Raw genomic sequence first — 14,507 nt, 5'->3', positions numbered from 1 at the left:
AAATTTTTTTTTTCCACAGAATATATTTATAATTACACGACCATGGTTTTGACGCTCCGCGTCATTCTCAAGCGACAAGTACAGTGGTTCAACATCCTTAAATACCTTACCTCGCTCTGGCTATATGTAAGGTATTTAAGGATGTTGAACCACTGTACTTGTCGCTTGAGAATGAGGCGGAGCGTCGAAACCATGGTCGTGTAATTATAAATATATTCTGTGGAAAAACAAGGTTTAAATTTTTTATTAATCGTGTAATGCAGTGTTTCGTTCTTCAGGATAACTGTAATCCACGATTCTTTGTATACAGTCCAGCAGGCGAGAGTTGTCAGATGATGCCACAATATGAGGGGCAGAAAACCCTGTGCCAGCACAGTTTACAGCCAATCGCTGTCCCCCAAACGCACCTCACACCCTCGCCAAGTCATACAACGTTGTCAAATGCATAAGGAGCAACGAAATAAGCCTGATCCACCAAAACATATTCTTTCTTCGAATCACCAAAACATGTGATTCTTCTTCTGGGTCCTTCACGCTCATTGTCCCTTCCAGCTCCTTTTCTCATGGAACCCTTAATAGTCCAGGAAATGAAGCTCATAAAAGTGAAAAACCTTGCAATTTTTTCAAACTGAATCGATTTGCACCAAAATTTGGGATTAGACTAATTATACCCCCTACTTCAAAATCTATATTATGCCGAAGGGCGCTTTTTATTTTTTAGGGGTGAAAACTACCCCTAAAAACTGAAACTTAAAAAATTATTTTTTAAAGCTAAACACGTGTAAAATTTAGTTTAAATTATTTGTATAATTATTTTTTTATGTTTGGAAAATAATTTTAAGGTATTTCAACCCATAATAATCAACCCTTATTGGGAGTTAATGTAAAAAAGAATTTTCAATCTGAATCGATTTGCATAAAAATTTGTGATTATACTAATCATACCTCCTTTAAAAATTTTTTCAAACCGAATCGATTTGCATAAATATTTGGGATTAGACTAATCATACCCCCTTCTTCAAAATCTATACTATGCCGAAGGGCGCCTTTTATTTTTTAGGGGTGAAAACTACCCCTAAAAGCTAAAACTTAAAAAATTATATTTTAAAGCTAAATACGGGTAAAATTTAGTTTAAATTATTTGTATAATTATTTTTTTATGTTTGGAAAATAATTTTAAGGCGTTTCAACCCATAATAATCAACCCTTATTGGAGGTTAATCTAAAAAAAATTATTTACCCTAAAAAAATTATTTATCACATTGTATCTTCTTATTCACTTTCTTACTCTTTTTATTATGTATTCACTTTTTTCTCTCATGATATTAATCACAGCACAGATAAGATATAACAATACGATAAACAAAACAAACTTCGTCATGGTAAGATAAATAAATGTACATTTATGTGGACATTACATGAAACAAAATCAAACGGAGACTGTATGCCTTCCAGTCTTCCCTCCACATGCATGCTCACAGGTCACTGTGGGCGAGAGCACACATACTCACATATGTGTATGTACAGACTGTCCCAAGGGTCGTGTGTCATTTTTGACCTGTAATTTTTGTAACTTTCCATAGAGCAATGTTCATGAAAATTGGCACACTTATGGGGAAAGGTCCTAAGTTTTGTTGAATATAAGCAAAATTTTACAATTTTGACCTTTTGACCTTGCCATTTGGGTCCAAACCAAAAATTTGAATTTGCCTTATGGGGTTTCAATGTTAAAAAAATCGAGATAGAAAAATGTCTGAATTTCATTGACCAAGATGTCATTTCTTAGGTTTTTGGACCCGAGAAACTCGAAAATAACACTTTTATTTACGAAAATTCAACCGTTCACCCAGTAAGGTCACCGTCAAGGTCATAAGGGTGACAAAAAGAATGGCATACCAACAAAGGTGTCGATCCGTGGGTTTTATAGGGTGCCCAAGTCATTAGTATTGTCCATATACCCGTATTATTCACTAATTGACCTCCGAAGGTCACAATGGGGGGGTCAAAGGTCATAGAGTCAAACGTCGGGCCATCATGGCAACCAACGTGTCAAACCATAGGTTTTGAAGGGTGCCAAAGTCGGTTAGGCAGTTCATAGATCCGTATTGTTGGTTTTTTGACCTCCGAGGGTTACAATGGGGGTCAAAGGTCATAGAGTTAAACGTCAGGCTATCATGACAACCAACGTGTCTAACCAAAGGTTTTGAAGGGTGCCAAAGTCGGTTAGGCAGTTCAATGATCCGTATTGTCGATTCTTTTACCATCGAGGGTCATAATGGGTGTCAAAAGTCATAGAGAAAATATGCAATGCGCTTACCCCCCCTTCCTTCCAAAATTTTTCCATTTCCTCGCAGTCTTTTCCGACAGGCCTCCCATGCCCTCTTAGCTTCTCGCCGCAGTTTATCATTTATTTCTCTAAATATTCTTTTGATTTGCCGCTCAAAGTGAAAGATGAAACTCCATTTAAAAAGATATTGGCTATGTCCGAAACCATAAGGTAAAACAAAGGTCCAAACATACCGCCCGCCAAAAGGGACTAAAACTCCCTTTTCTCATTTTGTGAAGGGAGGGGACACAATTTTGTGATGGGAAGTTTAAATTTTCCTTGTGAGTTTCGCACTGTGGCCACCCTAACAAGTCCATCAGCCCCAGGATGCACTTCGTCGATAACCACAAGCTTCCAGGTTAATGGGGGTGTATTGTCGTCCTTGAGTAACACCACCATGCCAGGGCGAACGTTGCTGGATTCCCTTGACCACTTGGCTCGCTGTTGCAGATGTGTCAAATAATCATTTGACCAGCTCCGCCAAAATTGCTGAAGTTTTGCTTATAGTAATTGCCACCTGGAAAGCAAACCAACACGAGTATCGCTCAGATCTGGCTCAGGAAGGGAAGTCAAGGGAGCTCCGATGAGAAAGTGACCACGTGTTAAGGGCAAGGGATCATTGGGATCATTTGACAAAGGTGTTATTGGTCGGGAATTAAGGCATGCCTCTATCTGAGTTAAAAGGGTTGTTAGCTCTTCGAACGTTAAACAGTTCGTTCCCATAACCCTTCTCAAGTGATGTTTCACTGATTTTACTCCTGCCTCCCAGATGCCTCCGAATAAGTGATGAGCACTTCTTCCTAACAAATTTCGCATTAGCAGGGAAGATCTTAAAAATGACTTTAGATGCAAGAACTCATCGATTTTACGAAAAATCTATGTTCTAAATCAGGGGCAGATACAGGATTTCTTTCCTGGGGGGATGGCACAAGGATACCTCGTAATACAAAATGAACGCAACGATAATGGGACCGTATTAAAAATAGACTTCAATTCAATTCGCGCATTCGAAATTCAATTTGCATATTTTTAAGGGTCTGGGGGGGCACCAGCAAGGTCGTATCCAGGATTCCATTGTTATCTTTTAACTAACGTTGTTACATTTAACTAACGAATGACCTTGCTGCTATCCAAGCTTGGTGCGATGCTTGGCAGTTGGAATTAAATTTGGAAAAATGCGTCGTAATGAATTTCTGGAAGAAGAATAACTCCCTACAGCGTAACTATATCATTCGAGGCACCCAATTAAATGCAGTTGAATCCGTGAAATATCTAGGCGTTAGACTCAATAATGATCTATCGTGGAATAAACATATTCGAGAAATAACCGGTCAAGCTAATCGTAAAATGGGTTTTGTTAAAAGAATATTAGGAAAGTGCGACGACAAAGTGAGAGAAATTAGCTACTTTCCCCTCGTTAGACCACATTTGGAATACGCTGCCAGTGTTTGGGACCCTCATGAAAAAGGCTTAATAACAGAGTTAGAACGCGTGCAAAGAAGAGCTGCCAGGTATGTGAAAGTTCGTTACGATAGTCTTGTTAGTGTAACTGACCTCTTAGATAAACTCGGATGGGAATCTCTGTCGGACCGTAGATTGAAAAATAGACTAAACCTTTTAGATAAATTCAAGAGCAGTGTCTTTTCTGACGAAGTTAACCATATCTTGCGGACGCCAACGTACTACGGAAAATCAGATCATATAAATAAAATAAGAGAGATAGATTGTAGAACAGACCGATTCCGAATGTCATTTTTTCCACGATCAATAAGAGATTATAACGGCAGCAATAGAACTCGTATATAGATTGCATGACTTGTAGTGTAGCCTACTAACCTATGTAAAACTTAATGCATGTTTCTGAATTTCTATTCTATATTCTATTTCTAACAGCATATAGTAGTATAGTTTGTTAGTATATGGGACGTTTTTTGGACGGTGTGGTGTGCATGTGGGAGTCCAAATGCATGATGCATGCTGGTGATTGATCACCCCCTGCCAAACACCCTAGAGGTGGCTCGCAGGGTATTATGTAGATGTAGATGTAGAAGAAGTGTGGAGCTCTCGCAGGGATAAAGTGCCATTGGATGCCTTCTTGAGCACTATAATCCTGTGTGATGCTTGATTGTTGAACTGCTAGGAAAGACTCGGCTAATTCTCGTAGTTCTCTAGCGGCACCTACAAAGTTTGAACCATTATCGCTGTATATCTGGGAACACCTTCCTCGTCTTGCAATAAATCTTCGCAATGCGGCGAGGAAAGCTTGGCTTGTCATATCACTCACAACTTCTAAGTGAATCGCCTTGGATGCCAAGCAAACAAATATGGTGACGTAACATTTCACCTTTGTTTTAGTTCTCCGCGAACCAGACTTGATGAGTAACGGCCCAGCACAATCCACTCCTGTGTTTAAAAATGGTCTTTCAGCCGTAACCCTATATTGTGGAAGTTGCCCCATAAGTTGTTTTGCTGCCTCTGCCTTCAACTTATAGCATGTCAAGGACTGATGAATAATTATCTTTATCACATTCTTGCCATTGATGATCCAGTACCTTTGTCTCAGGGATGAATGTACTGACTGACAACCAGCATGCAACAATCTTCTGTGTTCTTCCTCAATAATTAACTTCGTAAGATGATGCTTAGGGGGAAGAATCACTTGATGTTTTTGCTCAAATGGCAGTTGAGAAGCTTGGAGCCTTCCTCCTACTCTGAGAATTTGATTTTGACAAATAAATGGGTGCAATGACTTCAGCTTGCTCTTGTTTGAGACTGCTGACTTGGTCAAGAGATCAGTTATCTCGCTAGAATACTCCGATGGTTGCACTAACTTAATGCATACCGTTAGGGCTTCTTGCAACTCTGGACTTGTAAGTGCTCCGCTTCTCCGTAGCGACCGTTCACGATGCACGTTGATGATAAATCTCAGCATGTAAGATACTACTCGTTGCAATCTATGTAAACTTGAGAATCGAAGTGTGATATCCTCCTGAGTTACTGCTAGACAAACAGTGTTTATCCCTTTCTCTTCGTTATGAATGTTCTCGGTAAATTCCTCGTGTTTGGATGGCCACCTTGCAGGTGAATCCACCATCCATACCGGCCCATGCCACCATAAATTGCAATTAATGAGGGCATCTCCAGTATTTCCCCTAGAAATCAAGTCTGCTGGATTCTCACCGGATGAGATATGCTTCCATTTGCATCCGGATACATTCTCCTGAATTTCAGAGACCCTGTTTGCTACAAATGTTTTCCATCTTGCCGGGCTGGTTGCGATCCAATGCAGCACAACCGTGGAGTCAGTCCACAAAAAACGCTCCGAAATCTCTACCCTTAATGAATTTATCACCTTCTTGTACAGGCGTGAAAGTAGAAGTGCACCGCACAACTCCAATCTCGGAATGGAAATCTTTTTCACAGGTGCTCCCTTAGATTTGGCGCATAGAAGTTTGACATTGATGTTTCCGTCAGTGTCGGATGACCTTAGGTAAATGCATGCTCCATAGGCTTCCTCGGACGCATCTGAGAAGCCATGCAGTTGCAGTTCTTTGAGGTTGTTATTAATAGTGACTTGTCTATCTATCCTGATGTTGTCAATGAAATGCAATTTTCCATACCAATTCATCCACTGTTGTAGCAGATCCTTTGGAAGTGATTCATCCCAGTTCAACTTGGCTAACCAAGTTCGCTGCAGGAAGATCTTGCCTAGGATGACAATAGGGCTTATCAGTCCTAGTGGATCGAAAATTGATGCTATTGTGGCTAGTACCTGCCTCTTTGTTGGGTGATTGGCAACCCTTGAATCATCTTGATTACCCTTTAGAATTTGAAGTTTGTCTGTCCCTGGATGCCACAAGAGGCCTAAGGTTCTTACACCGTCACTGCCATCCAAGTTCAAAGGAAACTGCGTTCCTCTTATATCTGTGGGAATAGCATTGAGCAGTGCAGGGTTATTTGAACACCATTTTCTGAGCTGGAATCCACCTTTCAATAGTAATTGTTGAAGTTGACCTTGGATCTCGAGCGCTTCGTTTAAGCTCTGACAGCCGGAAATACAATCATCTACATAGAAATCTCGGGATAGGATTTCTGCTGCCTTGGGGTACTCTTCAGCTTCTTCTCTTGCTAGTTGTTGTAAGCATCTAGTGGCGAGAAATGGAGCTGACGCAGTCCCGTACGTTACTGTTTGTAGCTCATACGTCTTCACTGGCTGATCCTCTGACTGTCTCCAAAGTATTCGTTGGACTCTGCAATCGTGATTGTCAACCTTGATTTGGCTGTACATTTTCTCTATATCGGCAGTGAAGGCTATCCGATGTAAGCGGAACCTAAGAACAATGGATTGTAAGTCGTCTTGTACTGTAGGTCCTACCATGAGGATGTCATTTAGTGATTTTCTATTTGTAGTTCTTGCTGACGCATCAAATACAACCCTAGTCTTAGTTGTAGAACTACATTGCTTCACTACTGGATGATGAGGTAAATAACATGTTAAATGTGTCTTTGATGGCTCTTTGACGAGTTTCATATGACCTAATCTTTCATATTCATCCATAAATCCAACATATTCCCTTCGTAGGTTTGAGTCCCCTTTGAATCGCCTTTCAAGTTGCTGCAGTCTTGACTTGGCTGCCTCTAGAGAGTGTCCTAGTTCTGTGGGGTTCTTCCTGAACGGAAGTCGTACAATGAATCGACCTGTATGGTCTCTCCTTGTATTTTTGGCAAAGTGATCTTCGCATTCCCTTTCCTCGACTGTTGAAGGCTTCTGGTTCATGTCTTCTAATTCCCAAAATCGTTGCAGCTGCTCTTCTAGATTGCTGCACTCTCTCACTATGAATGTTTCCAATGGTTGAGGCTCTGCACATCTATCGTCAGGTGTTTCAAACCTTCCAGCTAAGATCCAGCCGAATTCTGTGTCCTGCAAAATCGGATAAGGTCCAGGTCTCACTTGTTTACCTTGTTTGAGAACACTGAAGAACACTTCTGCTCCAATCAGCATATCAATTGGTCCTGGCGTGTTGAACTCAGGATCTGCTAAGGTAAGTTCTCTTGGAATGTTCCAGTCTTGAGTTGCGACATACGACGCTGGGATGTGCCCTGATATACTAGGAAGTACTAAACATTCAAGCTGAGCGTGGTAGTTACTGACCCGTGAGTGCATTTTCACGGTAGTACTATACTTAATGGTTGATTTGGTACTATTAATGCCTTGTATTGGCGCAAAGCTGCGCACCTTCTTCAGTTTAAGACGTTGAGTTAGTGCCTCAGTGACGAAGTGAGCTTGTGAACAAGAATCTAGTAATGCTCTGCATTCATGTAACCTTCCGTCACTACCTTGTATCTGCACTAATGCAGTAGAAAGCAAAACCTGAGAATGTGGTTTGCCTTTCACGGAACAGTATGTCATCGCATTGTTGGAGGGAGAGACGTTGTCTACGGGAGCATTTACTTCTGACTGTGCAGCCTGCTGAGAACTGGCACACTGTTTCTGACGCGAATAGAGATTCTTCTTGAATTCGATGTGAAGTAGAGTGTGGTGTTTCTGCTTGCAAATATGACACCTTCCTGCTCTACACTCTTTGATGCGGTGATTCGGGTGTAAACAGTTGAAGCAAAGGCCCCTTTTCTTCACGAGTTCCTTCCTCTGTGAAACACTTTACTGGGTAAATGTTGGACATTTATAAATTGCATGGTCATGCTGGCAAACTGGACACTCATGATTTGTTGTGAAATAACTATGGCTGGTAGATTGGAATCGATTGCATGATTCGCGTTGTTTGCTGGTGGTTGATTTTTCCTTTTGTGTTTGATTGGATTTAACTACCTCCAATGCCTGACACTTAGCTTCTAAAAACTCAATTAGTTCATGCAATCTTGGGAACTGTTGGTTGTTAGCCCTCACCTCCCACTCCTTGCAAGTCTGTTCGTCAATCTTCTCGAGCAGAAGTTGAGATAGCAGCACTTCATGCAATGGCGTGTCGAGCTTTAATGCCTCGATCGCATTGTAGTTACTAACTAGCTGATTAAGCACCATTCTTAATTCATTTACAGACTCGCGTTTCATCGAAGGTAATGAAAATAATGCCTTCATGTGTGCGGTTGCTATAAGTTTCAGATTGTAGTAACGTTTGCAAATTATTTCCCATGCAACCTTGAAATTCTCTGATGTAATGGGCAAATTTTCAATCAATTGATGCGCTTCTCCAGTGAGCGCTGACAGCAAATAATGATATCGCTGGATATCATCCACCGAATTGTTTTCGATGACCAAACTATTGAAAGTATCAAAAAAATGTTTGAAGTCTATTACCTTTCCACTAAAGCTGGGTAATTAAATGTTTGGAAGTTTTTAATTCCCTTTGGTTATCTCGACCACCGCTATGCCTGGAGAGCGACTCTTGTGAGTGTGAAGACTGCGCTTCTTGATCCCTTTCTATAATGCTTCTCATTTTTCCTACCACTGCATAGTAGGTATTTTCAAAATCGTCCCTGTTCGCTTTGTGATCCTCTCCTTCCTCTTCTAATTCAAGTTGTAACTGAACTTCGTCGTACTCTTGCCAAATATTAGGCATTTTATCGAATCTTACTCGAACTTGTGTTACATCTGATTCTTCTACGAAATTATCGAGGAAAGTTTTCGCCCGTGTTAATTTACGCTTGGCTAGAGCCCTTTTTCTATTAAGCACGCCTTTGGATGGCATGATAAAGGTATGGATAGGTGATTTAAGGATAAATACAATGCAAGAAAGGAGAAATAAACCAGACTGAAGCAATACTTATGTTGGTTGGCTAGCACGCCGTGCAGTGACGGTGACGTTGCGATGAGCTCCTTGCGGCGTGAGAGGCTTCCGACGACCTTATCTGCGTCAGCTGTGCTCCCGCCGAAGTCCTCCCCAATGTCCCCCGATGGTCCAGAAAAGTGCGTCGTAGATGCTAGCGTGGCGCAGGGTGCATCCTCTGGTGAGAGGTGGAAAAGTGCTACGACCTTTCATTTACTTAAATATGTCTAACTTCCACCAATTGAAGCCTGAATCTGTTGAACTTAGCTATTCTCGACGCTTGCCGCCCGCCGTGATATGTTGACGGAAGCAATGACGCCAGAATTATCCCTTCTGAACGTGCACTGTTGAAGTGATCTCCCGCTATCACCACTGTAATGTCATCAGAATCGAACTCGGGACTGTTCTGGAAGCAACGTTCACTGGAGTATTCGACGCGTGGCTTAACGATACAACACTAATGCACATAACACTAATATTATGCACAAACCGATCACATCTATCCGGCCCGAAGGACCAAAAAACGTTCGATACTTAGTACGCGTCTTCAAACCGACTTGTCCAAGGGTGGTAACTTTATAGAAATGAAAAACGCGTAAAGATACTTAGTGGACTGTATTAACAAATAGCAATGGTTCACATCACAGGATAGATGCTTCTCGGTTGATGTCACGCCGGACTCTGCCCTTGTCTCTGTCTCTGAGCGTGCAGCCCTCGCACTAAATCATGTCACCGTAGGGCCGCCACCCCCGACCCCACCGAAGGCCCCTAACCCAGTCCTCCACTCATAGATCCATCGTCGACCTCCACTCACCCCAACCCTAAGGTCCAAACACCCCAGATGAAGCTTTCTTCTTCTCCGAAATAAAAAAAAGGTCCCAGCTCGAGCAGGGATCGTATTACGACGACCTTAGCTTGGAAAGAAAATATCAAGTTACTCGAGAAAAAAAGAAACCTTTTTCACGCCTCCCCCTTCCTCGACCGCTGACTTTTTTTTAGCCGACTCGCTTCAAAGGTGAAGGTCAACTGCTGCATGAATCACCAATTAGCCCAAAAGGTATCCAAAAATGAATTTCGGCAATTGGTATTATACTTTTATTATATTGAGATATTAGTTATGTGCACATAATTCAGTAAAGATTGATACCAAACACGACGTATTTCTAACGTTATTTAAGCATTTTCAGCAAGGAAATAGTTGGAATAATACGATGGTGATTACTGGCGAATATCGATATCCTCGCAGCTGATAGTGAGCTTCACGGCAGTTGATGCGATTTTTTTTCGAAAACAGGGCGTCTGGTTACAATTTACGAGTTATGCTACAAGTCTCACTTGTCAGAGTTGCTAACGAAGCTATGTCTTCTCGGGATATTTTGTTTCTTCCTACTAGCAATCCGAATTCATCTGCTCATCTTGTGCTACGCTCATTAGAAAAGAATGGGTAAGTTGCCTTCCATTTAGGACAAAAAATCTCATGGCGCAGTCATATGGTCATGCTTCACACTCTGCAGTAAGCTCTGCTTACGCCGCGCCGTACGCCATAGCATTGGTGCCGAACTTCACCTCATACGAGTGGTTCCGTACTTTCCGGGGTGGGTTGACTTAAAACCAGCGAGTGTTTTCCGTGTGGGATCAATGGAGTCCGGTTTCATTTTTATTAGTTTTATTCTTATTCGTCTTCGGGCCATGGCCCTTCCGAAGACACAAGTGAGAACTTTAAAAGATGGACTGAAAATAATTGATGATGAAGAAAAGAATCCGGGCTAGAAATGCGTGAATGTTGCAGAACGCCTCGGTATGTCCGGCAGGACATGACGGCAGGGGTGGGGGTAGAGCGAGATCCCTGGTGAAAACAAGAAGTGGGATGAAGCCGAGGATCAGGTGGGCGTGCCGCTGATGATTAACGCCACATTGCCTCAATCATATTAAAAATTTAATTGCTAGAAAGGAACATTTCAAATAATAAACTATTTTTGGCCTTCTTGATCCATCTCATAACCAATCACTGCGACGGCGAAATCAGTTGTTTGAGGCATAACACACACATTTCTCTCGTAACTACGTGTACTTGAAATGACATTTGATGGATAAGAAGTTTTACATCAGACAGAAATGCATAATAGCCGTGAAAATTCCGAGTGTAGTGCAAACATTTTTTAGCAAGGCGCTTGTTCCTTTAGGATTTTAGAAAGAGAGATAAGTCGAATCAACAATATGACCTACCTGTTTCGATAAAGTAATAATATTCCTGTAATCAGCTGAAATCTCGTTTGAATCTATTAATGAATGTCATAATTCGCAAAAATCCAGCGGATCCTGGGACATAGGCAACCCGGACAATCATTCCCGCATCGATCGTTTTCCCGCATTCATCGTTTTTTTCATCCATCCCCCTGAAAAACGACAGATCGAGGTTCCACTGTACATCTAATGGGTATGTGTGTTTATTTTGTAGCAAATTTGAGTGTATCATTAGCTTCTAACGTAAAGTACACAAGGTGTATGCTGATTATGAGGAATATTATGCTCTGAATTGTGGATTTCGAATTTTTCGAAAATAAATTTGATTGGTATTTCAAACATAGCTTCTTTCTTTTTTTATAGAAAGTTCATTTAAATTGTATTTTTTAGGTTTTTTACTGACTATGTACAAGGTCATGTGAATTAAATTTTTTTCGAGTCATTAATTTTGAAAGGGGAGGGATTTAAGGGTCTAAATAAGGTGGAGCTCCCTTGGAAACAGAGGTTTTAATTATCAATATCTCACCAAATATTTATTGTATAGAAAATTAAAACGCTCCAAAATATTTAAAAATAAAGAAGCTACAATTTATTACTCTTGCATTTTTTTCATATCTCAGTTTTTTTTAATTAATTTGAAAAAAAAGAGCATTTTTAACGGAATTGTAGAAAATGACTTTTCACTTTTTCCTCCATTTTTTTCTAAATTTAGAGTTGTAAATTAAAAAAACTTCTAGGATCAATTAACAATACTTAAATAAAGAGAAATACTGAAGGGCATTGATCAATTTTGTCTAGTGTGGTAATAAGGAGTTGTTTTCGCTGATTTTTTCGTACAAAAAAGTAGGGACTGATCTTTTTTTTAATCATAACTCGCTCAAATTTCATGATAAAAAAATTTTTTCTCATTATAAGAAAGTTTTTAAAAACACTTTTAAACAGATTGCATAATTTTTCCTCTAAAATTACATTTTTCCCGCTATTCGGTATTGAATCTTTCAAATTTAGCGTATGACAAACAATAGATAACCATCAACAAGGTGTAGCTCGGTCCGAATTGGTCATAAAGGAAATATAAAATATGATTTTTATTTAATTTTTTACAAGCTACAGTTTTGTAATTAACAATTTCCTAATAAAATTAATACTTTTCAAGCTATTTGCCTCTAATCGATTAAAATCGTTGATTTTTTCGTCAAAAAACTGTTACTTTCAATCGCAAATAACTCAAAAAACATTAATTTTACGCAAAAAATGGAAAGAACATTTTATTCTTAGAATTTATTTTTGTATCGATTCGTGTGGTCAAAATATAATTAAAATTTCCCCCCCCCCCCGAGACGGGGTGGAAACCACCCCCAGGGTAAAAGCGCCCGGCGGCATGATATAGATTTTGATTCTTGGTATATTCCCTACTTATTGTGAAAATTTCAGGAAAATCGATTCAGTTTGAAAAAATTGCAAGCCAAAATGCTTCATATCCTGGACTATAATGGGCGTTTCCCTTTCTTATCTGGCAACCTTCCCCCAACCCCTGACATAGACCATTCTACCTATCATTGGACAACTCTTGGCGGCTGGACTATATGTATCAACTTAGGAACAAGGTCTTGTAACGCATCTAGTTCGTATATTGGACTTACTGTATTCGGGAAGATATCAACCCTCGACTGCGTCATGCTGCATTCTTCTGCTGAGAAACTGAAATGAATTTTCCTATTTATATATATTTCCGCATATTTAATCAGGTTTATAATATACTGTTTTTTTTTTTCAACTCTTCCAATGAGAAACGTTCATACGAAATTCGTTATTACGAACCTCCAATTTTTCAGTTCCGTGAACTTCGTAATAACGAGAGTCTACTGAAATAAAAAAACAAAGTAATATTCCAGTTCCAAAAAGAGTTAAGAAAAGTGCATTCCAGCACTGCTAATTTTGACATGACGTCACTGGGTCCTTACTGGAAGTGTTAAAGAGATACAAAGAGTATGAATGAATTGTGATGACCACTCACTCTGAGCCTGGTGCTGTTGAGGAAGTCGATGATGAGGAGACCCGCAGCCAGGTAGAACACAGGAGTGTAGTTCTTCTGGGTTTGGCCCTGGCTCCACTGGTCCACAAGAAAGCCAGCAAGGGCAGCAAATGCACCCCACCCAAATGATCCCCAAAGTCTCTGCCTACCGTAATCCCCTGGCCTGTCTCCTGAAAAATCAACAAGTCATTTAATGGGGAACTTGCATGAATTTTTTTTATTTCACAGGCGGACAGAAAGTTATTTTCTGAATACAACAAAGAAAACCGCATGTATATCTGAGTTTTCCTTCGCGAGATATTCAATGTTAAATATAACGAATTTTAAAGCGCGGGAAAAACTCCCTCACCCCCCAAGCCACTGCCGACGAGGCCTCGATGACGTCAAAGGTGCCTAAACATCACGCGAAGCTATTGTTGTGATTGTTTGTAATAGTTGCCAGCAGTTGTGAGAGCTTCGTTTGTTAGACGTGTTGATTATTTTCTATTTAAAGATAAATATCCGACGATAGAGGCTTGGAAGCCCTCATATTTTGCATTATTTATAATACAGTGGAACTTGGTTAGTACGTTCCTCCTTAGTACGTTTTCCTCCTTAGTACGGCGATTTCCCTCGGTCCCGGTACCATCCGAACAAAATACAGGTAAAAGAATTTGGTTAGTACGTTTGAAAAAAATTGCGCTTTCCTGGTTAGTACGCTCAATTGCTTGCCGTGACGCAACCCGCAATTCGTTCTCTAGTGTCTTCTTAAGGGTCGCAAACGTCTGAATTCATGATTTAATTTATTATTATTAGCCATTAACATTCTTCCATTCATTCCACATCTCTTTCTTCTACCGTAATTTATCCAAATGCATTTCTGAATTCTTGTGACGTGATGAAAAATAAAATGCGCCCATTTTTCAGGAATGTCTGACTACGAAAAACTACAGCCAATAAGAAGCCCCAATTTTCCCCACCCCGAGCTCCTCACCTTCTGTTGCCTTTGGAGCGCTTGGGAGTGCCCACTGCTGCGCACAAAGTTCGTGAGTGGGCAATTGTTGCTATTGCACGAGTTATCATGATGAAGAAATGAGTCTTAACGGTATTAGACAATTCCCACATTATCTAAAGGCCTGTT

At 40.4% G+C, this 14,507-nt stretch overlaps 1 protein-coding gene across 4 annotated transcripts in view; it reads right to left on the bottom strand.

Annotated features, from left to right (window-relative positions):
• Positions 1 to 14,507, bottom strand: part of LOC124158442 (major facilitator superfamily domain-containing protein 6) — a 137,668-nt gene that overhangs the window by 87,937 nt on the left and 35,224 nt on the right. For all 4 annotated transcript variants that reach the window (XR_006864791.1, XR_006864792.1, XR_006864790.1 and 1 more), the window contains exon 6: positions 13,370 to 13,557. Coding sequence is in view for 1 of the 4 variants with exons in the window: in XM_046533528.1 (XP_046389484.1) it covers positions 13,370 to 13,557 (188 nt within the window). In the remaining 3 variants the exon portion in view is untranslated. The remainder of the gene's footprint in view (positions 1 to 13,369; positions 13,558 to 14,507) is intronic.

Source organism: Ischnura elegans, chromosome 5 (assembly GCF_921293095.1).
Source record: "Ischnura elegans chromosome 5, ioIscEleg1.1, whole genome shotgun sequence".
NCBI classification, from domain to species: Eukaryota; Metazoa; Arthropoda; class Insecta; order Odonata; family Coenagrionidae; genus Ischnura; species Ischnura elegans.
The sequence above is the reverse complement of the archived record's forward strand: the minus strand, read 5'-3'. Positions and strand labels throughout refer to the sequence as shown.